The sequence below is a fragment of the Drosophila suzukii genome, chromosome X (assembly GCF_043229965.1).
Source record: "Drosophila suzukii chromosome X, CBGP_Dsuzu_IsoJpt1.0, whole genome shotgun sequence".
Classification (NCBI taxonomy): Eukaryota; Metazoa; Arthropoda; class Insecta; order Diptera; family Drosophilidae; genus Drosophila; species Drosophila suzukii.
Window position 1 is genome coordinate 21,520,225 of NC_092084.1, and position 24,820 is coordinate 21,545,044.

The 24,820-nt window shown below is 34.9% G+C and overlaps 1 protein-coding gene across 1 annotated transcript in view; it reads left to right on the forward strand.

Moving 5' to 3' along the window:
• Pde9 (phosphodiesterase 9) overlaps positions 1-24,820 on the forward strand; it is a 147,695-nt gene that overhangs the window by 102,741 nt on the left and 20,134 nt on the right. Inside the window, exon 5 of the mRNA XM_017068310.4 lies at positions 19,741-20,066. Coding sequence (XP_016923799.3) covers positions 19,741-20,066 — 326 coding nt within the window. The remainder of the gene's footprint in view (positions 1-19,740; positions 20,067-24,820) is intronic.

Genomic DNA, 24,820 nt, shown 5'->3' on the forward strand with positions numbered 1-24,820 from the left:
TTTTAAAATTTAAATCAATATATATATGTATATTTAAGATCAGCAGAAAAGTTTTATTCTCGTCGGTTATGTGAGGGGATAATATATTATCTTGAAATGATTTATTAGAATTTGATAAGGTCAGTTTACTTTGCTAACAAGGACAATAAATTGAACCTTAATATTTTTAAAAAATTAAAAACAATATATATATTCTTTTAATTTAGCCGAACAAGAAAATAAATAATATCTTGTTATATTCCTATCAGAATTTGAAAAGGTCGTTTTACTTGGTAACAAAAACAAAAAAAAATATTTAATAAAAGTGAAATCCATTATGAATATTATAAAATTTAACAGTAAGCTTTCGTGTTCAGACTCGAAATTATCCATAATTCGTTTATATGAAGAGAATTATCTTGAAATTATTTAATGATAATCGTTTAACTTGCTAACAAAGATAAGATATGACCTTAATATTTCTTAAAGATTTAATCAATTATATATATTTTTTAATTTAGCAGCACACTTTCATATTCAATTCCGAAATTATCATTAACTTTTCTTACTCTTCGGCTGTGTGAAGAAAAAATATATTATCTTGAAATATTTTAATAATTTTTTTGATAAGGTCGTTTTACTTGCTAGCAGGACAAGATAATATTTTTAAAAAATTAAAAACAATGTATATATTTTTAAATTTAGCCGGACAGTTTCATATTCAGATTCGAAATTATCTTCAATTCAGTAATATAAAGAGAAATAATATTATCTTGTTATAATATATCAGAATTTGAAAAGGTTATTTTACTTACTAACAAGAAAACAAATATCATCTTTATGTTTCATAAAAATAAAATCCGTAATGAATATTAAAAAATTTAACAGTACACTTTCATATTCAGATCGCAAATTATCATAAATTATTCATACTTGTAAATATGGTGCAGTAAAAACTCACATAATATTTTTGATGTATTAAAGAACTGCAGTTTTTAATAGGCTGCCTTTAGACACATGAAGATACAAAGTGAAATTCTTAAAATCTAGGAAAATGTTGCACTCCTTAGAACCAAAAGTAGTTGGAGTTTTAACGACCTAGCTAAAGTTTTTTAATGACCCATTCCTTGGCAATCGTTCGATTTTGCCGGCTGAGCTTACTTTCACTCACGGGTGTATTCATATCCAAAGAGCCCCCCGAAATGTCAGTTATTTTTAATATTTCTGCCGTGTAATATGCGTAAAGTGAGTATTTATGTTATGCACGCACCTCGGACCCTCTCTTTCGCCCGCACCCCTGGTTGTCTCCCTCTTTTATTGCCGTGTCATGTGGAGTGTGGCTCGTGCCGTCTCTTTCTCTCTCTCCACACATACCTCTCTCTTTCTCTTACCTGCCACATTTCTCATGGCTCATACAACAAATTTTATTTATTATCATTTCGCTTTATTTTCCGTTTTTTTTTTTATTTTCGTTCTTTCCTTGGGTTTTTGTTTTATTCATAAACACACATGACGTATTGTTGCTGGTGTTGTAATTTATACGTGTTGTTTATTTTATACCAATTTAATGCAACTATATATGCATGTGTGTGTGTTCGTAGATGTTTGGACTAAAACATTTGACATGTAGTCACGTTCAGATGGAAGATACACAGATACAGATACACAGATATAGATACAAAGATGTTGGTCAGATGAAGCAGCAGAAAAAGTTTTCTCATTTTTGGCTTAAAGGAAGCAGTGAGGATCTTGGGATACACGAGCTTTAAAGGTGGAAAACATTATTTATAAAGATTAATATGACATTTAAATTGTATTTTATATTCATTTTTATCTTAGGTAGTTTGCTGTTTTGAAATAACCAATTAATTGTTGAATTATTATTTTAGTAGTTAGCAGGGCTATTTTTGTTTTTATTAATGTATGCAATTTATATATCTTTCTATTCAATATAATAAAGATTATAAGCAATGTCACACTGTAAATAAATTTTCAAGATTTACACAACGTTTTTTTTGTGGTCTAAGAAATGGCAGTATTTTAAAAAAGGCTGCAATCTGATCCCTCCCCATAAAAAAGGCATTTCCTTTATATAAATCATATCACAGATGGCATTTTCCACTAAGTAAATTGAAGGGAAATATCCATGCTTTTCCTTCACCGCTTTTGCGGTGCAGTAATAAATTCGAGTGAATGTCATTCCTGCGAAATCCAGCAGACAAACGCAAACTTTGCCTGCACTTCACCTTCACTCACCTGTGATGAGATCAGTCCACTTTCAGTGGCTCAAAGCATTCCATTTATCAGGATGGAATTTATGAGCGTTCGGGGACACTTTTCCTGGGCATTTCAGCCACACATTTTAATTACCATTCAGGCGATGTCCTGGCAACCGGCGATTGCGATGCCCCCCATCACTTCCCAATGTAATGGAATTCAAAACACACACAAAACAAAATAAATAACAAGAAATCAAATGAAATATTGTAGAATAAAAATAAAATAAGATTCAGATACAAACGAAAGCCAAGCCGAGCAGAAGCAATAAGGCAGCAAAGCCGCAATAAAAGTTGAAATTCGCTTCCGTTGCCTAGGTAAAGGTAAATAATTAAAAGCCCTCCCAGTCACCTATGTAAATCCAATATCTGCGGAAAACCACAACCTGGACTCTCTGCACTTCAAATGGAAAATGGGTAAAAACTCTGTGAGACCATCTTGTCCAGTGATATCAATCAAAAAGGATTATGAATCGGTAAAAAGAGAACAAAATATGGATTGGCCCGGCTGGAAATTAACATATTTCCACCCGCTTTTCAAAACTTTTCGCAGCAGCTGCCGATTGCCAGTTTGCTTTTCCGCTTTTCTTTTTTCTGGTTCATTTTCATACCAGCCAGCTGGATGCCAAAGTCGGAAAAATAAACCCCCCTGAAAATCCCCCCCCAAAAAAAGATCCTGTTAGACACTTTGAAGATGTCAACGGCAAAAATTGTTTGTGGTCTCGACTTCAGGTGCTCGGCGAACGGTTTTGAATTTAAATTTCGCGGACGAAAATTCCACACCACCCCCCTCCCCCCCAAAAAAACGCAGCCAATAAAATCGTTTTAGTATATTAATTAAAAGCTCTGTGTAAATACATAGCTACCCATTTACTCCCACTTTCCCCCAGATGAACAAAAAGTTCCCAGCTGCCGGATTGGATGTCTCGTTCAACAAAGTCCTTGCCAATTATTCAGGCTGCGAGCAAAAAAGCCAAGAAAATCGAAGAGGGTTACTGGGGAATGTTAAGCAACCAAAGAACTCAATGGGATTAATTCAGATGCATAATTGAAGCGATTCAAAAAAGTATCTTGGAATAGGGAAAACAAAGGGAGGACATCAATTAGAAATATACTCGTAGGATCCAATGGGTCAATTAAAGTGGGAAAAGTTCTTCAGGACTATTCAACTTGTCTTACATAAACTCTTCTTAAAATCATAATTATAACTTCTGCCAAAATACGTATATTACAAGCGTTAAACATTTTTAATTGTTAATAAAAAGGTATCTATCTTGTTAGATCTAATATCATGGGCCAATAGAGGTGGAAAAACTTCTTCATAACTATTCAACTTGTCTAACATAAACCTTCCTTAGATTCATAATTTAAACTTCTGCCTAAAGATGAATTGTGGTTCAAAATATTTCCAATTGCTTATAATCTTCGCACTGGCTTAAGCTTTTTTTAATAAAAATATTCGATCTCGTAAGATCTAATATTATGGGCCAATAAAGCTGGAAAAACTTCTTCAGAACTATCCAACTTGTTAAATAACTAACTAACTTTGTCAAAAGATGTATTTTGGTTAAAAATATATCCAACTGTTTTATATTCTTTACGATGGCTAAACATTTTTTAGTGTTAATAAAAAGCAATCGATCAGAATTTAAAATATTAAAAGGAATGTATTACATTTCCACTTTCTGCTAAGGACCTTTAATTTTTTTAAATCAGGGTTTATAAATAAGGTATTAAAAAAGACAGTTCCCTTTTAAATAAGAAAAATGTGGACTCTTTAATGGCGATCAAACCGAACTGACTTAAAGATTATTAAAAATATCTATCTATTAAACTTTTAAAATTTCTTTAAACAATTTGAGTTGAGTCAAATGTACTTCTTGGTTTTTAAAGACATGTACCTTATAAAAACTCAAACTGGAGTTTAAAATTCGTTTAGCGGTTCCTGTCAAGTTACAAAAAAAAATGAAAGAAAAAATCGCGCTACGATGAGAAATCAAATTTTATTTTTTTGCAGGTATTTACGCCACTGGCGTTTTTCACATATATGTGTGTGTGTTTTTTTGTTTGGGTGTGTGTGTGTTTTCTGGGGCATTGTGTTTTATTTTTTTTCTTCCAATTTCTGCACCAGAAGCGTTGAAAATCGGGAAAGGCAAGCAAAGCAATGGAAACCCGACGAAATTCAAGCTTTTGGTGCGTGGCTTATGTATATTTTTTTTAATTTACTGCTAGCCTGCCACGCCCACCCCAGCGCCCTTACGCCCCCTTTCACACAGCCCGAGGGCAAGTCAATACGTTGCCAATTACTGTGCATACGCAAACAGAAGCGCACACACACAAGCGCAAATTGGAGAAAGTGGGAAAGGTGAAAGGCGGCAACAACATGCAGATGATTGTAAGCCCATCGAAGTTATCGATAACATATGCCGCAAAGTGCCATCGCTAAGCCAGAGATGGGTTGAAAAATAGCTTAGTAACCTAACCTTGTTATTGAAGTCTTTTCAAACATATTTGTAAGATTGTTCTGTTAAGATATGCATATGATATATGGTTATGACAGTAAGAACATTGAACTTATCGATTAAATATGATTGTTATCGATACTGGTATTAAGGTCTTACCAATTTCGAAATAGTTTTCCAAAAATTATACATTTCTATGCAAGTAAATTTAATTTACTTCTTTTCAAACTAATTACTATGATTTGGATTAAAGCTATCCATTCGGCGCCGATATGCAGATGATTGTAAGCCCATCGAAGTTATCGATAACATATGCTTAGTTACTTAGCCTTATTGTTGAAGAATTTTTAAACTCTGAATATTTTACATATTAATTTTTCTCTTCCCAAATTGTTTTCTTAGAATATGCAAATTGTTGTAAGCCCATTGATCTTATCAATAATATACGCTTGTTATCGATAATTGTATATAATATTTCACAAAATTAGGATATTTTTATATAAGCGAACTTAATTTACTTTGTTTTTTTAGCAATGTAAAAAAATATTGTTTTAGTAGTAATCAATTGCCTAATTATGTTGAATCTTATAAACACTTAAATACTGCTCCAGAGACAATTTAATTTGTAGCCTAGAAAAATCCACAAAAAGTTTGAAAAGCTAATAAATAAGTCATTACACATAGCTGGCACTTCTGTTATGATAAATCCCGATGACATGAGATAGTCGGTCACATAAGCCGGATCTTCAACTTTTCTGTGTGTGACAAAAATATCCAGGCCACTTTATCCTTGGCTGTTATCCTGGCCGAGATGCTTTTCCAGCCTTTCTCCAGTTTGTTTTTATTAACTGCTGACGAAGGATTTACCAATCATCTGCCCTTTTGCACATACAAATTACGGGGAAGTCGAACAGGAGAAATGATAATAATAATAATAATGCGGACACGAAAATCAGGCGAAATTAGGGCCGGGCCACGCCCCTTATGTGTATTGATTGCTGCCGGAAGGACATTGCAAAACATTGCGATAAAAATCCATTTAGATGCGCAAATAAGCAAAAATCAACAAGAAAATTGTCTTTGATGAACAGAACTAGAACGAGAGAGAGTCGAGTCGAGTCACAAAAGGATATATACGAGTTATGGCAGATAAATATATATATATTCCCTGGATGTAATGGGAGAAATTTGCGCTAATTTTTTTTTGGCTTTCCCTCGTTTGTGTCACGCTGCGAGAATTGCTAACAATTGAGGGATTTGGGGAGCACAGAACGAGCAAAAAAGTATTTAATAAAACAATTGTTTTCCTCGCCCCGATGGCACAACACGAAATTTTGACAGCTGTCAAAACTTGACTTCCCAGCAGAGCGTCAATAATTCATTTACTGACAGTTAAAGCAATTAAACTGGGTCTCCATATCCGAACCCAAAACCAAGGTCCCCATTCCATTTGGGAACTCCTAATACGTTTATTTGCATTAAATGCGATTTGAGTAGGGTGAAAATTCTGAGAAAATCGAAATTTAAGATTATAAATAAATTCTTAGATTATTCTTAAGATTAAAGCAATTCCATGGAATTAGGAATTGATATGGGTAATTTATTTCTAGGATTAAACTAAAAGCGATTAATTTTTAATTGAGCTTTGAGAACTTTGAAACGTTGCATTGAAATAGATTTGACAATCTCTGAAATTAGTGGAGTTAAATTACAAAAACATATATTTGAATGTGTATTATTTAAGTCTTTAAAATTGTGTAGATTAAAAACAAAAGGATAATAAAAATTAAAGGATTAATTCTAACATGTAATAATATGAAAATCAGGGATATAAATATTTATAACATTTAATTTAACATTTAAAATATATAATAATATTTTTTTTTAATATTCCAATATTTTTATACATTTTAAATCGATTTAGAAGAATATTGTAGACCAAAGCCCTTTAAATACTGAATATTCTTTCGAATCAAAGATCCAATTTCTTGCCCTGGGAGTCATTAATTTCGAATCTTCATTTTCGCAAAGCTATTAATTTCCAACAAAGAAGGCGAGGGGAGGGGGAAAAGTCTGAGGCTAACCGGAAAATGTCAACCGCCCCTGTGTGTGTGTGTGTGTGTGGTTGTGTGGAAAACGCGAGGGAAAACTGCAGAGGCTGGCCGGCTGGATGCTCTCTAAACTCATTTAATCAGCACAAAGCGTTTAATCCCACTAAACGTATAAAACACACACACGAGGGCAAAAGGTGCGGGCACATATCAATCAGTGTTAACCGTTTACATATACAGTATATCCTGAATATCCTGTATATCCTGAATATATATACAGTAGGTATATGAGTGTGTGTGCTTGGGTTTCCTGGCAACCACCGTGCAAATTTAATCAGTTATAATGCACTTCATCATGAACTTGATGGACTCTCCTTTGGCTCGAAGGGCGGAAAAGCCCCCTGGATTCCATTGGAGAGGGCCGAAAAGTAAGTAATGACAGGCATGTAAAATGTATTAGCCCGGCAAGAGCAATTTACACAAGTCAATTGAATATTTACAAAGCAAAAACAAAGAGCACGACGTCTGTAAACCGAGGCATGCGAGATATCCTGAAAAACTCGACAGGAATCCGAAGGATGCGCACGCTGCCAATGACATCGCACTGTTCGAATTCAATCGATGGAATGTAAATCACAAATATTCCGAGCAAAAAGCACAAAGACTGCGATAAATCAAAGGGTGGGAAAATAGCAGCGGGAAAAAGGAATTTTGAAACCAAGGAATGTAATAACAGAAGCTGGTTATGAAACTAAAGGGGTGTAGAACAATGAAGGATTTCCTAGGATAATTATTTTAAGAAAAAGTCAGGCGAATGTTCAAGCACTTTTAATGTTAAACAGATACAGTTGCGGCAACAAAAATAGCACCATTGCGTGGGTAGTTCTTAATTGTGATATAAAATGGCCATTTCTTGCAATATTTCCATTCTGTTTTTGGTAATAATTAGTGAAATACATGTACTTACTAAAATAACACTGATAACTGTTACAATGCGAACGGTTTTTATTACATTCGAATTTGTATGGAGAGAGAGTCAAAATAGAGCGGCAACAAAAATAGCACTATTAACAGTTCTTCTACGAAAGCTTTACTTGTTCGAAACTTTATGGAGTTTTTTCTTCTTAGATGCATTTGATATCAGTGCATTTAATTGATTTGCTAAAGTGAGTCGCAAATTTCGGTAGTTATGGGTCGTGCGAAGCATTGTTCTGTGGAAACACGAAAAACAATCAAAAAGCTCATTTTCGAAGGCAATACCTATGCCCAGGTTGGGCGAATCATCGGTTGCTCTAACAAAATGATTTGTAATGCCCTAAAATATGATACCAAACCAGAAACACGCGGGAGAAAACTTGCAATGACACCAAAAATGGTAACGCGCCTGGTGCGCGAAAGTAAGAAGGACCCTTTTAAGCCGGCTAGCGAGCTTAAAAAGGATCTAAACATATCAGCAGCTATTACAACTGTTAGATCCTGTTTACGTGACAACAAATTATACGCACGCAGTCCAAGAAAAGTACCGTTATTGACTAAAAAGAACATCGCAAAAAGAATTAAGTTTGCAAATCAGTACGTAAATTGGTCCCAAGAAAAGTGGCGGAACATATTGTGGTCTGATGAGAGCAAGATTGTTTTATTTGGTGGAAAAGGGTCTCGGTCTTACGTTAGACGACCTCCCAATACAGAATATAACCCCCGCTTCACTTGCAAAACAATTAAACATGGAGGGTCCAGCATCATGGTGTGGGGTTGCTTTTCGTATTACGGAGTCGGCCCAATACATTGGATAAGACCTATCATGGATCAAAATGTCTACGTCGATATATTGGAAACAGTTATGCTACCATACGCGGAGTACAAAATGCCTTTGCTTTGGGTCTTCCAACAGGATAATGACCCAAAGCATACGAGCAGGAAAGCTCGATCCTGGTTTGAGACCAACCGTGTCAACGTCTTGGAGTGGCCGGCACAGTCGCCAGACTTGAACCCGATAGAAAATCTTTGGAGTGACGTTAAAAAAGATGTTTCTAAGGCAAAGCCCAAAAATAATATGGACCTCTGGGCCACTGTGCAGGTGTCGTGGAAAAATATACCCAAGGAAAGATGTCAGGGTCTGGTGGACTCCATGCCAAGACGATGTGCTGCTGTCCTTGCAGCCAAAGGCTTCACAACAAAATATTAATTTTTAAGGACACTATCACGCATATTTCTGGATAATTTTTTTTTTGATATTGTTGTATTTTTAAGTTTTTCACTCATTTTTCAATTTTGGTGCTATTTTTGTTGCCGACCAAATTTCCTTAAAATTTCGTATTTTTGTGAAATACTTTCGAGTAAAGTATCAAATGCATACAATTGCCTTCAATTTCATAAGTAATATGTTATAGTAATAAAATAAGTGGTTACCCACTCGCTTAAGCCATTATTCTTAATAAAATTTCGATTTAAAGCCAAGCTTATGTCATGGTGCTATTATTTTTGCCGCAGCTGTATATATGGTTATTTGTTTTCACTTTTTTCCAAGTAATGTAGTTCCTTATTAAATATTAATGGCCAAAGTGCCCGAAAAATCTAAAAACAGAAACTGGTTATGAAATTATGCAAATGGAAGGCCCAATTTTAGTAATCTTATTATAAAAGCAAATGTCAGGCGATTGTTTAAAAATGTGTAATGTTCAAGAGGTTTAAAATTTGTTTATTAATTTTTAATATATTTCAATTAAATTAAATTTAAAAATCCATTGCCTAACCATTTTTCATTGAACCAATATAAAATATTATTTTAAACCTTTTATTGCAAATTTTTTATAGAAGCATGCCCCACAAATTCCTTTTAAATTTTATTTTAGGTGTCTAAAAGTATGCAGTTATTGATTTCATTGAATTTCAATGCTTACACTATATTGTTGCATACTTGTAGGCACCTAAAAATTAAATTTAAAAGAGAAACCTAGTGTTTTGCTTAGAACATAATATTAATCAATTAGGCATTAGGAATTATAAAAGAAAGAAAATTAGTTTGATAGATTTTTTAAATTAAGCAATTAAGCATTAGGAATTATAAAAAAAAAAGAAAATTGGTTTGCTAGATTTTTTTTAATCACCATTTTAAAAATATACTTAAATGTTGTTTGCCCTTTTTCCACTTACAACTACATTTTTGTTAAGCGCTCTGTTTAACGCTTATCGGCCCAATTGCATGTTATGTGGGCCTTGTTTAATATGACCCCTGCAGTGACCCGCCCACTTTCCATTTAGAATTCGTTCGAGCCTGACCTGTCCCCAATTACCCAATAAATCGCCTACAATTCCTCCCCTGCCCTTCGACCTTTTGGCCCGGGATACTGTCCTGTTCGTCCTATTTTTGTCCTGTTTTCATCCCAGGCCATTACATGGCCCATTCCATGTCGTGACCCGGCCCCGTGTCACCCATTTAATCGGCCACAAATTTTTAATTGACCTCCGTTGACGTGTAATTAATATCTGATGTTGGTGCTGCCGGCTTGGTCACTTTGTTGTTTGTTTGTTTGTTTGTTTAATGTCGTTGAATCCGTTGATCCCCATAAATGCCAACGGCCCCCCCATCATCATCGTCGTCATAATCATCGAAGTGCAGAGTTGGGTTCGCAATTGTGGTGGGGGTTTACCCATGGAGTTAGCCCTTCGGCTATTTATGGGCCACATTCGGAGCCGGTATTACCAACCATTTCGACACACGGTGTATATTTGTGGTATTTATTTATAGCCCACCCAGTTGCTTTCACCTTGTATTAGTCGTTATGATTGCTATGGCAGCGGCACTACGAGTATTCCGTCGTATTTGCAGGTGCATTTTGGATGGAATTGCGTGTTGCGTGGAATTGCGAGGCGCACATTACGCATACGACGCGTTGCACGCGACAATCCGCAGCCAATTCGCTGCAGCCTGCAAGCCCATTTCGTCTGCGGTTGGGCCATTAAAACCGTTTTGCGGTGCGAACGGCGAAAGCGTTGAGTTCCGAAAACCATTCCACTTATTGGATACTCTACTTGAAGGATGTAATAGCCCTTAGATCATCGTGATTGAAAGATATAATAAAAACATTACTTACACATACTTAAATAACAAGAAATATTAAGTCAAAAAGATAAGTTGGCAATAGCAAACAATTACGTCTAAGGTATTTTTATATACTTAGGTATTGCTTTTACCCTGGGATGCAATACTTACAGTTAAAAAAATATAAGCATTGTAAATTTTTAAAAATATGAACTTAAGTAAAAAAAAAAATTTCTAAACTAATATTTGCTTAAACAATAATTGTTAATAAATATATTGAAATATTTTCAATACAAGTATCTAAAATATAGTTTGCAATATTTAGGTACAATTAAAAGCCAAGTATGACATTTTGTAAATTATTAAATATATAATTTTAAGTAAAAGGATCTCTTTAAATTAATTATTTCATTTTTAAATGTATTTATATTTAATTTCTAAATTGGAAGCCGTCTGAAAAACGTTGGTAAATACATTTTAAAGATTAATAAGACATTTTGTAAACTATTAAAAATTGGAACTTTAAATAAAAAGATCTGTTAAAATTGATTATTTTATTTTTGATGATATATATGTATTTAATTTAAAATTAGTTGCTGATACAATAACACTGGTAAATACATATCTTTAATATTTTTAAAATAAAATTGCAATATATATATTTTTTTAATGCATATCTATAATTATTTAACAATTCAATTTTGTTTTAAATACAATACAAGTTCTAAAGACACATTTTTGATTTTTGTACCTAAGCTCAGGACATACAATTAGAAATAGACCCCCAATCAATTGCAGGGTATTTCCGCCACACACACACACCCTCGCAGAGACACAACTCACTCATACACACATGCTCACAGATAAGACAGGTGAGCCAAATTGATGGACAAACAGCAGCAGCAGGTGAAGATGAAACGAGGATGAAAGGGAAACGAATCAGCAGCGAACTAGGATTGCCAATTTCATGGATTCTCCCCCTTCAATTTCCCCCAGGTCCACCCTGCCCCCCTTTCCCGTGCGCCCCTGCCAAAGCCCCTAATTGAAACTTGTCTTTGGCCATAAACCTGCAACAGGGCCTTTAAGCTACAGTTATGCCCCCGTATATCCCACTCATATATCATGCGTGTGCTCTGATTTATTTCCCCTACACATTCGAGTGTTTAGTGGCAGGAAAGGCAAACATATTGATCACCATTAGGGGAAAATCAATACGAATGTGTGCATACGCTAAGCAGACGGTCATCGCATCTGTTAAATCGTTTTTTTTTTTAGATACAAAAATTTCTTGGTTAAAAATATAATTTAATAAAGCAATAATAACAAATAAATCGACAAAAATTAATGAAAAGTATATTAAAAATATAAGTACTGAGGAAGTGTTAATTTGAAAAGAATATTTAAGCAAAATAAATATTAGTATATCTAAATAGTAGTATATCAACCAAAATTAATAACAAGTATGTACAAATAAATAAATATTTTAAAAGTTTATCTAAACATTATAAATATTATTTTTATCTCTAAAGTAGACTTAGGATTACAAAGTTTAAGTCTAAAGTAACACTTAACAATACATATAAGGATTATAATTTTGTTAAGGACTTTAAAACTTTCTTCTTATTTTAATATACTAACCAGTTGCCTAAATTTAGGAGTAAATCTTAAAATGATTAAGGAGTTTTATAATAGAATTTATATTTTCTGGATTCTATTATAGAATTTAATTATATTTAAAGCTATAACTTTGGCAAAGACAGTTATTTCTTATAGTTTTTGGTGAAAATACTTCATAACGTTTTTTTACCTAAAAATATATTTCTAAAATATAAATATTCACACACATCTTGAAAAATGCTTTTAAATTGTTTAAAAATTGCATTAATCAAATATAGAGATATTTCTATTAAAGATAATTACATAAACCTAATTTTTTTAGTCCAACATTTACAGACGTTTTAAAAATTCCCTAACATAATTGATAAGTTTCTAAAATCAATCAGAGCTTTTCTTTTTCTTAAAATACATTGTAAAAATATCGGATGTTCACAATCATGTGAAAAAATTCTCTAAGGCTATTTAAGAGTTCCTTAAATCAATCATATGGTAGTACCATACCAGGTAATTACGCAAATGCACAGACAGGAACCCAATAAAATGTGCCACGAAATAAATAATGGGGAAAGAAAGAACCTTTAATCATTTGGACTGGGGCTTACAGATAGCAGGCTGGTGAAAAATTAATTCACTCGCTGCACTCGTAGTTGATCCTTTTCGGTTAATTATTTCGCGCTCCGTAATTCCTGGGAGTATATGTATACACGGGAGTATGGGTATAAATAATGTGGGGAGACGACTGGGAAGCACTCTCGTCATTAATCTCCCACTCCTTATTTGCATCCTCCTAATCTGTTTCTTGGTAAGGCCCCGCCCCCTTTTTTTTTTGGTACGCCCCCACATTTTTGGGACTCGGTGGGTTGTGGATTTTGTGGATTGTCGACGTGTCGCATTGTGGCCAAAATTTGTCATTTGTTGTGCGTTTAACATGCATATTGAATGGGGGAATGATAATAGAGGTCCCTTATAAAAATGGGTCTTGTAGAACACGTACGCACAACTCCGGGAGCATTGTGTTAAATAATTAATTACAATCCATTAATTAATTAGACAACGCAGGCAGGGGGGAGGGGGTCATTAGGCTAAGCAGCGCCACGAAAACGGGGGCCAAAGGCCAAAGGACAAAGGACATTGGGACACTGGGAGGACCTGAGAAAAAAATAAACCAGAAGAGGAGAAAAAAACAAACAAAGACTGAGGGAAAAAAGGAGCATTTGATACGACAGCTTGTACACATAATGCGGCCATAATCAACAGCCTTTTTGCCCCTTTTTTTTGTTGTATCTCCCAAGAAGGGGCAGTACTCACATTTTATTGCATTCTGCTAGGCGTGAAATTATCCCCCACACATTTGCCATAATTAATGGCATTCGTCGAAAGTCCTGACCAGTTTTTGCCCCTCCCCGGCATTGATTTATAATCCCGAATCCCTTTGGCAGTTGAATTTACCACTTGACATCAGGAATTTGGCAGAGTGAGCTAGTTGGGCATAAATCTTTTGGCCATAACTGGCAGCTACCACCTGTTGTTTGGGCTTTATATTAACTAACTATATAACTATTTAACTACTTATTGGGTGGAATCCTTTACCAAAAAAAAATGAATAGTTAAAAGAAATATCAGAACATTGCATTCAAAGTTAAACATATTAAATTTAACGATTTAATTTGAAAATATTAGAGTTATTATAGATAAATTAAAGGAAAATACTATTATTTACTTTAAAAAATGTACGTCATTTGATAAAAAAAGTCATAAAAAAATATTATAATATTATATATAAATATTATGTTTAAATTAACTATAATTGTTACATTTTTAGATTTACAAATATAACTAATGGATGAAAAACATAGCGAAAAATATTTAATTTGAACATTAAATCTTTGAATTTAACACTTTTCTCAATGACTAAAATTAATATAAAAGCTTGATTGTTTTGTTTTATTAAACATTTAGTTACAAATATATTAGGTCTAAAGTATGTAAGAATTGAATATAAGACAATTTATTAAGTTCAACTTTACAGGGAATACCATTATGCTGATAAAGACTTCTTAATAATAATACCAAAATAAATATTAATATAAAAGCATTAAAGTTATAAAGTTTCTAAGAATGGTCCCTATATTTTCCTTATTCATAAATTCAAAAATGTCCAAGTTTTCGACTTAAGCAACCATGAAAGCGGAAAACTTGCTTAAACTTCTGGCCAAACTTCAATCGTATTCGTATGCACAGGGATGTGCCGTCTACCATCTAATTTCATTCCCATCAAATTGAATATTTATTAGGTTCACGGAAATACCTTCCGTCCATTGTGCATTATAAATGCATGTGATGCATTTTCACTTGGACATTTTCTCAGTTTGCAGCGGGGCCACCCGCTGGCATTTTCCCCAATGACAGTTTTGTATTTTCGGACAGCGACTCTCCACTGCCAGCATCTCTCCACTCGGCAGCTCTCCACTGTCAAATGGCATCGATTATGCGTCAAAGCATAATTCAAACTGTCACTTCGCTTAACGTTGGCCATGAAATTCAATTGGCAATTGGCGATTGGCGATTGGCGATTGGCAGGAATGGCTAAATGCTGAACTCCGTGGTTAAAGGAGAAACTTTTCGCACCGAAGGCCGCAGCCAAGTAAAAACAATTGAATTATGGGCCTGGCCAGGAGAATGTGCGTCACTTGGCCAAACTGCATTGAGGGGGGGAGGTGGATAGAAATGGAGCGTCGGTGTGATAAATGGCCATCAAGAGGTGGTCGCCCAGCGAAATGGAGTGCAGCTGCCGGCCACACGGCGTATGCGCAATGTGAGAGCACTCGAAAGGACCAAAAGGACGAAAGGACTACCGCCCACTGCAACAATCGCAATATTTGGCAGCAAATTTTATTGCCCCACTCGGCCCGGCACAAAATATCGACTTCATTTATCACGACCTCTGTGTGTGTGGCGGCCTGTCCTGCCAGCAAATTGGCAAACGAAACTGTTGCCCCCTCAAAAAAAAAAGAAAAACCAGCAAAAAAGCCTGCACTTGGCACAATTACTTTGATTGCTAATCAACCGGAAATTGACCAGAACTATCAATAAGCATTACTCTTTGTCTCATTGTCACTTTTCAATCAATCATCTCAGTGGGATTGTCAGTGCGGCAAACACAGATGACAGTTCATATTTTTGCAACTGTGTCTGTGTGTGGAAAATAAGGCGGAAAAAATCCAGGAAAAGCCGGAAAAACGAAAAGGAAATGTATGTGGAAATAAGAGGAAAGCCCAGTGATATTTTCAATTTCATACTTGCATATTCCGATGCATCAAAGTTGCATTGAAAGACACTTCCTTTCCGGTGAAGGATTTTGGGATAAGTCGCTGGCAGCACTCATCGATCAACCTGTCACCTGCCGAATTGAAAAGGAAAAGGAAAAAGGCTCCGGATATGGGAGAAATTTTAATTTAATTTCACTTCCTGCCCGAACAGAAAAGAAATGCGGATAAACATACAAGTGCACTTGCCAACTCAATTGATTTCAACATATTTCTCCACTTACTTCCTCTCAATTAATTCATCTCGGTATTTGTGATTTTTTTTTTTGCAGCCTGCTTAGCTATCAAATATCTGAAAATCCACATTTTTTAATTGATGAATCCATTAATTTATCAACGCATATCTTTGCCAATTAGCTGTTTATTGGCTCTTGAAAATGCACACGTCCAATTAGTCGATTAAATTACCAGTCGAACCTGCCATTACTCCCACTAAAAATCAGTCATGTTTTTTTTTGTTTCACTTTTTTTTTCACCCCTTCTGAATAGCTGAGGAAAATCAGCAGCATTTTCCACCCGAATCGCTCATCATGAGTAATTAGCAGCAGCAGACGGTGTTTCACTATCCATCTATTTTCCTGACCCCAGCCTCATTGTAAATCAATCTGTCAGTTAATAACGAAGCAACCTTTCATTACCCCTTCGCAGATCCTGGCTTTCTCCTCGCCGCCGTCGCACTTTCTTTCACTTTCTCTTTCTGCGGGGGCAATAAGCGTGTGCAAATAGAACGGCGGACAAACAAACCCAATGGGCACTGCAAAAATAAGAGAACAAAAATATTTGCCTTAAAAATCCCAAACAAACTTAGTTTTAATAAAAAATGTAAAATTTGGAAATAATTAAACTAACAGACCCAAAATCAAAAAAAAAAATCATTTACGAAAAAAATAGATATTATAAGTTTGGATAAGTTTGCATTTTTTAAACTAATAAAAAATAAAATTAAAATATAAAAATATATAAACCTCAAATTTGAATGTAGAAATCATTGAAATATAATTTTATAAAGTCCCAAACTTAATTTTAAAAAAATTTGCTATAAGAACTTTTTTAATTAATAGACTCAAAATAAAACATGAAAAATAATTTCCCAGAGAACTAAAAATAAATATTAAAAATGTTGACACTTATGAATTTTTAAAATTATTATAAAAATTAAAGTTTGAATGTTTAATTGTGAGAAAAAAATAGGAACTGTTTGAACTTAAATGATAGAAATCTCAAGACCTACAAAATAATAATAATAAAAAATAAAAAAAATTAAGTTAAAAAAATGTCTATATATCTTTAAAATAATATTCAAAAATGAAGCTTTTAAAAAAATTATATCTCAACGTTTAACCAATTTTAGCACATTTTTTAAATAAATCAGAAACATAATTAAAATTTAAAGTACATTAAAAAATGTAAAAAAATCAGGAGACTTAAAAGAAAAGCACTAAAGTATTTTTCTAACTCTAGCGTAAAAAATCCCATTATTTATTATTTGCTTAACCCTTTTTCGGGCAGTGTATTTGGTCTATATATACAGCATATCAGAAACGCGATGGCGGCTTAATTAAAAATTGTAAGTGGCAGTAAATTAATTATAACCGTTGCCCGCAAAGTGTTTGGCTTGCAGCACATGTGGGCGGTCGTCAGCGGGGGGCGTGGCCCAGCCACTACTTTGTGTGTGTGTGTGCGAGAGTATCTGTGTGTGAGTGGCGGGGTTTGGAGGGTGGGGCGGTAGATGTGCACTTCAAAGGGAACCGTTTTAATCAAATTTCGAAGAGTGGCACCGCTTGTGATGTGGGTGAAACCGAATAGAGGAAAACCCCCAGTCAGTGGTGGAGAAGGGGGGTAGGGGGTGTGAGAAAACTGTCGGAAAAGTCAGCTCTCATTACAATGAGATCTTTGCAAATTCTGGCCCCCGAAAGCAGCCTGAAAATTCGCTGGAAAGTAGACAGGATGTTGGGTCCCTTGTCCCAAAAGCGATCTGTGTATAGGTATATAACCCATGGTCCATGCGATGGCCCTCGAAATTGGAAATACGACAAATGAAAGAGGCCGTCAAGGAATGTCCTTTGATGGCGAATTTCTTTTGTAGCCCAATGGGAAGGAAGCAATTTCGAAATCACCCATGCTAAACTCCCGAGAAATTCAAATTGCTAAAGGTTAGCATTCTTCAAAGTTAAGAGTAGGTTTTATGGATGAGCTTAAGGGTAGGAGCCCTTTATTCTATTTTTGATTTGGGTAGGGTTATTAAAAAAATTTTTTTTAAATATACTTTAATATTTTTAAAGTAGGTTTTATGGAAGAGATTAAAGATAGCAGTCCTTTATTCTATTTTTTTTTTAGGCAGGCTGCTTATACCAAATTTAAAAAATATATTATAATATATATATGACAATGAATTTTGCACAAAATCAATCATATCAGAAATATTTTGTAATAATAAAACTTAGCTTCAAAATTAAAGTACTATATAAAGTACTTCAAAAATACCTGCACATAAGTTTAAACTCCAAGGATTGGCTTTGCGTATATACCACCTTTATTTTGTTAGATAAACGTTTTTATATGAAATATCTTAACCTTAAAAATGTAAATATATTTTTTACAAGAGATAATAAATGTATTAAGACTATTATTTAAATTAAAAATTCCTAAACTAACTATTACTTTTCTGCGCATAAATATAAAATGCTTAGATGAAATATCTGAACCTTTATGAGTATTATGTTTGTTTTGCAAGAAAAAACTCTCATTTAAAATGGCAATATCCTTAATATATACATGTTACACCTTTGCTATCTAATCGATACAACCACTATCCGAATTTGACCTCCTTTGGGCCCAAAAGAAAAAATACACTAAAAATGTACTGCTGGCCAACTTCATTAGGCGGTCGAAACATGAAGGCTAGTTCATTTCCCTCTCAAGGGTGGCCCGCAATCATAAAATGTTTTGATTCATTTGCAAGCTAAATTGAGGCAAAACATTTCAACTTTTCCTGGATCGCACCTGGCCGGAGGGCGGGTGGTGGAAGGGGGCGTGGCAGCTTCCGCCGGTGAAGGTGAACTATCTGGCAGAGGTCCACAGGTCGGCGGTCGGTGCTTCATTTTCAGCCATTGAAGCGTGCCACCGATTGAAAATTTAATTTCCCGCCTATGGCGTTGAAATAAAAACAAAAACCGAACCCAAACCGAATCAAAAAAAAATCTTTAGACGGAGGAAAAAGGTGAAAAGGAAGCTGTGCCCCCGGTTTAGACCAGGCCAATGTATTTCCGTTCATATTCCAGTCCTGGCAAGTGGATTTTGATTCGGATTCGGCTCCTGGAGTCGGATTTGGACTGGTTCTCCACCGCTTTATTTGCAATAATCCAAATTGCCATGGGTCGAATCGTCAGACTGTATTTCCTGTTTCGACTGCCTGATTTATTTATTGAACAGCCGAGCAGCTCGACAGATTTCCACTCGACTTCAGTCAGTCTGGGGTAAAAAAATGTGAAGGGGATTTAAAAGCAGGTGGAGATTTAAAGGTATGACATAAAATTAAATTTCAAAATATATCTGAACTTGGTCTTAAAAATTGGTGGCTTAAGAAATCATAATCATCTGAAATTTAAAGTTAGTGAAACCAGTTAAGTTAAACATTTATTAATTACTAGGTAATTAAAATGATAAACTCAAACTCCGAACATGGCAATAAAAACATTTGGCTAGGAATTTTAGATACCCACTCTATCTTATTTGGTTTTCTCTGTGTAAAGTATTTGATCACTTATACCTGTACTTACTTGTCATTTATATATTATAGGAGAAATAATTTTAAAACAAAGACAAGGCAATATGTGTTCTCAAATATCAGTTATAGGTAAATTGTTCCTATCATCCCACATCTCTCATCCCAGAATGTTTTCATGTGGCATTGTGTAACTTAGACTCAAGATCACTTTGGATAATTGCGCTTCCTGCTAATACCCGTAATCCTCGTTTCCTTTGTAGGTCTCTCCAAACGACCGCTGGGCCCGCCGCATCGTAAAAGCAGTCTACCAAAGCATCAGGAGGTGAAGCGCCGCTTCCTGGAAATTTGTGATACGACCTTCTCGGAGGAGGTGAGGGCCGCCCTGCGCCTGCCGGCCTTCGACTCCTACGAGTGGGGCGACGCCGACGTCATCCACCTCATGCAGACCATGTTCGTCGAGCTGGGCTTCATCGAGAAGTTCAGCATCCCGGTGGACACGCTGCGCGAATGGCTCTACGAGGTCTACAAGCACTACAACGAGGTGCCCTTCCACAACTTTCGGCACTGCTTCTGCGTTGCCCAAATGGTGAGTTTGTTTCTTCACATTTTTAAAGATTTTTAAGAACCCTTTTGGTAAAATTTACCATTATAATAGTAAAGCCCACCCATGGAATTGTCAATTTCACCAATGAAATAGTTACTCCCACAAGAACTAAATACACACACGTTACAATTTTACAGTAGTTTTACTAATAAATAGTAAGCCAAGCAACAAAAAAATACGTTCTAATATTTTTGATAGTAGTAAAATACATTTTATAAAAGTTAAATATTTTGTATAGTTACAAACTATCAGCATTGGTAAATTTTAAGAAATCAATTGTATTATTTTAAAAAATTTTTTTAAGTTATTTAAAAACTCTTTTGGTAAAATGTACCTATGCAATTGTTAAGCTAACCCATGGAATGATCAATTTTATCAATGAAATAGTTACTCTCACAAAAACCAAATGTAGTTTTACTAAGCCAAACCAGAAAAAATACTATTTTTAATAGTAGAAAACTATTTTTTCAGTAGTAAGCTATTTTAAACTGTAGTAAAATATTTTTTATAATAATTAACTATTTGCCCTAGTTACATAACTATTCCTATTGTTTAGTTTCACCAATCAAACTTTTTTGTATGTACAGAAATAGTTCGGAAAATTTACTTTTCTAATTTCTAAGCCTTATCAACAAGAAAAACTTACTAATCAATTTAAATTTATGTGATATCCAAAAAGTTACAAAACTTTTATTACTTTGAATTTAATATTATTTTGTTTCGAAAAATTACCATTAGTACATTATATTTGGTTATTTATAAAATATTTTTCAGGCTTACATAATTTAAACTTATTCCATACCAAAAAAATTACTGAAAGTATATAATATTGATATATCTTGTCAATCGCTTTTCAATATCCTTTCCTATTTAATATATTAATCATCTTTTTTTTTTGTGAGGCTGTGTGGGTGGTAAAAAAACTTTTAATTATGACAATCTTTTAAAATCCTTAAAAAATATTAAGCCCACTCAAGATGATCTTTCGCTTGTATTACTTCATGTAATCTTGTTACTTGTTTTATTTCACTACAATTCCAAGCGTCACGTGTATGTTTTTAATTTATTTAATAATAATTTGAAACATTTCATTCAGGCGAACAAAAGCCTGCTGGACATCCTTTTCATATTTTGCTTTCTGATTGATTGCTAAAAATACAATAGTTCTTCAACGTAAGTGGTCTTAAATTTCCCACAGAGGGCAGCTGTGCTCGTCTTTTGTGCTCATATGTGGATATTTTTTGCCAGCAAGTATAAATAGTTTGAAGTGAAATCGGATACAAGCTGTTGTTTTTCTTAATGGGCTCTCCTTGGACCACATAAGTTGTGATCTAATATTTTACCACAGTCCCCCCGGGCCAATTCATGTCGCACATTATTATTAATAAAATACTTGAGCGTGCCAGCTATACAAATAATGTATGCATATAATAAAATATACAATATCTATAACGGACGAATGCTCACAATGAATGCAATGTTAATGTGTCTAAATGCCTGAGACTTGCAATCGATATAGTGTGGGCATTTTTTCTAAGGCAGCACATGAGTATTTCTTTATATGAATCTGTATGTTGTGTATGCTGTGTGTGTGTCGGTTGTGTGTGGGCGCGCACAATAAACGGCGCCCAGTTGTATGCAATGCAAAAATAAACTAAAGCGCCAAAGGGCAATCCACCCAAAACGCTCTCACACACACAACTGCAAAACCGGTCTGAATGCCCCTGTGTGCGAATGTGGCTTAGAGCAGGACCTATTTTTAGCTGCCAAGATACGTCCAAGAAGCGAAAGATACAAAGAATTTGTTTCTTCCTCTTTTAAATAGCAACACATTGGCCATGGGGAAAAGCCATGGAAAAGACAGAGAAAGAAGGGGACCTACTGACTGGTCACTCACCCAGTATTGTCCAAAAAATGGATGAAAAAAACGGAATCCACCAAAAACCACCCACTGAGCACTTAGAACAGCGACCCACTTGGCTGCTCAAGTGCCAGCGGAACATTTTTTAACCTACATTTTTGGCAAATGAAAGTTCCGTGGTGTTGTTGCATTTTCTGCAGCGAGTTCTTTTCACTTTACTTCCCAAAATATACCCTACTAGCCATTATTTTTGGGCATAAGTCACGGGATACGAAAGATGGAGAATGGGTTAGTTTTAAATTTAACATGAATTAAAGTCTTGGTAAAATATATAAATAACATATTCCCCTTCTCTTCTCTCCTTTTTATTAATTAATTATTTATTCCACTCTAGGATATTCCAATTTTCGTTACTAAACCCACTTAAGATCCATCTCTATTTGCATAAAGTTTTCCACAATTTTTCGTTGCTGTTCGTTTTGAGACCTCACACTTTTTGTGCCACATAAATATAAGCTGAAATAAATTAAAATGCATTGTCACTCCCGGCTTATTTCAATGGCAAACTTTGCCATAAAGAGCTGCACTTAGTCGAGTTCCACTGTAGCTCAACTTTCGAGAACTAACTAAGACAAAGATACATATAGCACGGAGTACAAAAAAAAAAGGAAAAATAACAAGAAAAACGAAACGAAAACTTTAATAAATTATTTTTCCAGGCAACAAAGGCTAACAGGTAAAGGGCGGTTGGAAGTGGGTGGGCGTGGCAACAATGGCAGGCTGCAAGTTGAAGTCAACAATATGCGAGGGGGGTGGTGAGGGTTTTGGGGGAAAGTAAGACAAAAGGACAGGAGAAAGTCAGATAGTCGAGGCATCAAGTATACGCACGGTTGCCCCATTGCAAAATTGCTGCCACAAGCGCAACTATGACAATCGCATTATTATTTTTGCCGTTGTTGCTGTTAAATATGTTTGCCATAAACCGCATTATGTGGCAGACAAAAAAAACAAAGCCATGGCCACAAATACAGACAGAAAAAAAACATAGGGGAGCGCCCATTGTCATCGTCCTCGTCATCGGTGTCCACGTCATTGCCATTCACCTGCCTTTCACCTGTGTGCACTATTTTTATGACAATTCCGCCCACGTAACTGTGTTGCTCTGCCCGAAGGACAATCGCGAAAAATAGCCCACAATTAATTTGGGCCAAAGAAAATGTCCTAATTAACAATGACTGTTTAAATTACTTACAATTGGGATAGAACAAAAATCTTTATATATTTGAAATGGTGGCTAAAAGAATGCTATAAAAAAATAACTCTACTTTCTAACTCTACATTGGACTTCCAAATTTCAAATATATTTCTGCATACTTTTAGACACTTATAAGTAGTTTTAATGACACCTCGTATATTATCAAATACCGTAAATCATTAAGAAGCCTTTTTACAATCTTAAAAGTAGTTTACAAATATAGGTATACTTACATTTTTTCCTTATTTTATCGGGCTATATACCTCTAATACTTATACACATACATATGTATTTTTTGTTTTGCTTAAAAAATAACTTAATAATTTTTAAGCTGTATAACTCTCAACTATTTTATAAATCAACGACTAAGTTTTGAAAATTTAAAATGATCTTTCAATATTTTTTCATTAAATTTGCATTTTTACCTACCCAATATTACTTTTAAAACGAAAAGCTTTTTATTTTTAATACGATTATAATTGTTGTCCTCTCATAAAAAACCATCCATAAATGGTTTGAAATCGAAAAGCTGCGACTAATATTTTTATTCCCACAGGGACTAAAAATCTTTTTGTATTATTGGCTATGCAAAAATTCCCTTTTTAAATATGGCGCATGAGTCGATTGCAGAATATTCGTATTTCGACCTCCGGCTGGTGGATTTCTCCTTTTATCCCCACACCACTCATTCCATTTTTATAGCTTTCCGGCAATCCATATGGGTTGTTGCGTATTTTACAATTCAATGGGGCCGCCCATTTGCATAGGCGGGTCATGTCCATCTGTACAGCAGCGGTGGATGAAATAGGACCTGTCTGACTTCTAACTACAAATATATATATTTTTTATTACATATGTAAGCCTTACGGTAAATTAATATTTAAATATCTGCAAAGCAATACCCCATCAGTTTTGAAATTTTTAAAAACATACGTAATCCTATTTTTATACCCGTTACTCGTAGAGTAAAAGGGTATACTAGATTCGTCGGAAAGTATGTAACAGGCAGAAGGAAGCGTTTCCGACCCCATAAAGTATATATATTCTTGATCAGGATCACTAGCCGAGTCGATCTAGCCATGTCCGTCTGTCCGTCTGTCCGTCTGTCCGTCTGTCCGTCTGACCGTCTGTCCGTCTGTCCGTCTGTCCGTCTGTCCGGATGAACGCTGAGATCTCGGAAACTATGAGAGCTAGGCTATTGAGATTTGGCGTGCAGATTCCTGAGCTTCTTACGCAGCGCAAGTTTGTTTCAGTAGACAGCCACGCCCACTCTAACGCCCACAAACCGCCCAAAACTGTGGCTCCTACAGTTTTGATGCTAGATAGAAAATTTAAACTGAAATATAATGTTCTCATCAATACCTATCGATTGACCCAAAAAAAAAGTTTGCCACGCCCACTTTAACGCCCACAAACCGCAAAAACCTGTGACGCCCACAATTTTCATGCTAGATAAAAAATTTTAACTGAAATGTATTGGTCTCGTCAATACCTATCGATTGATCCAAAAAAAAATTTGCCACGCCCACTCTAACGCCCATAACGCTTAAATCTGTATACCGCCGGTAGGTGGCGCATTTTAATCTCGCTTTGCTGCTTGCATATCTCCATTTAGCTGAG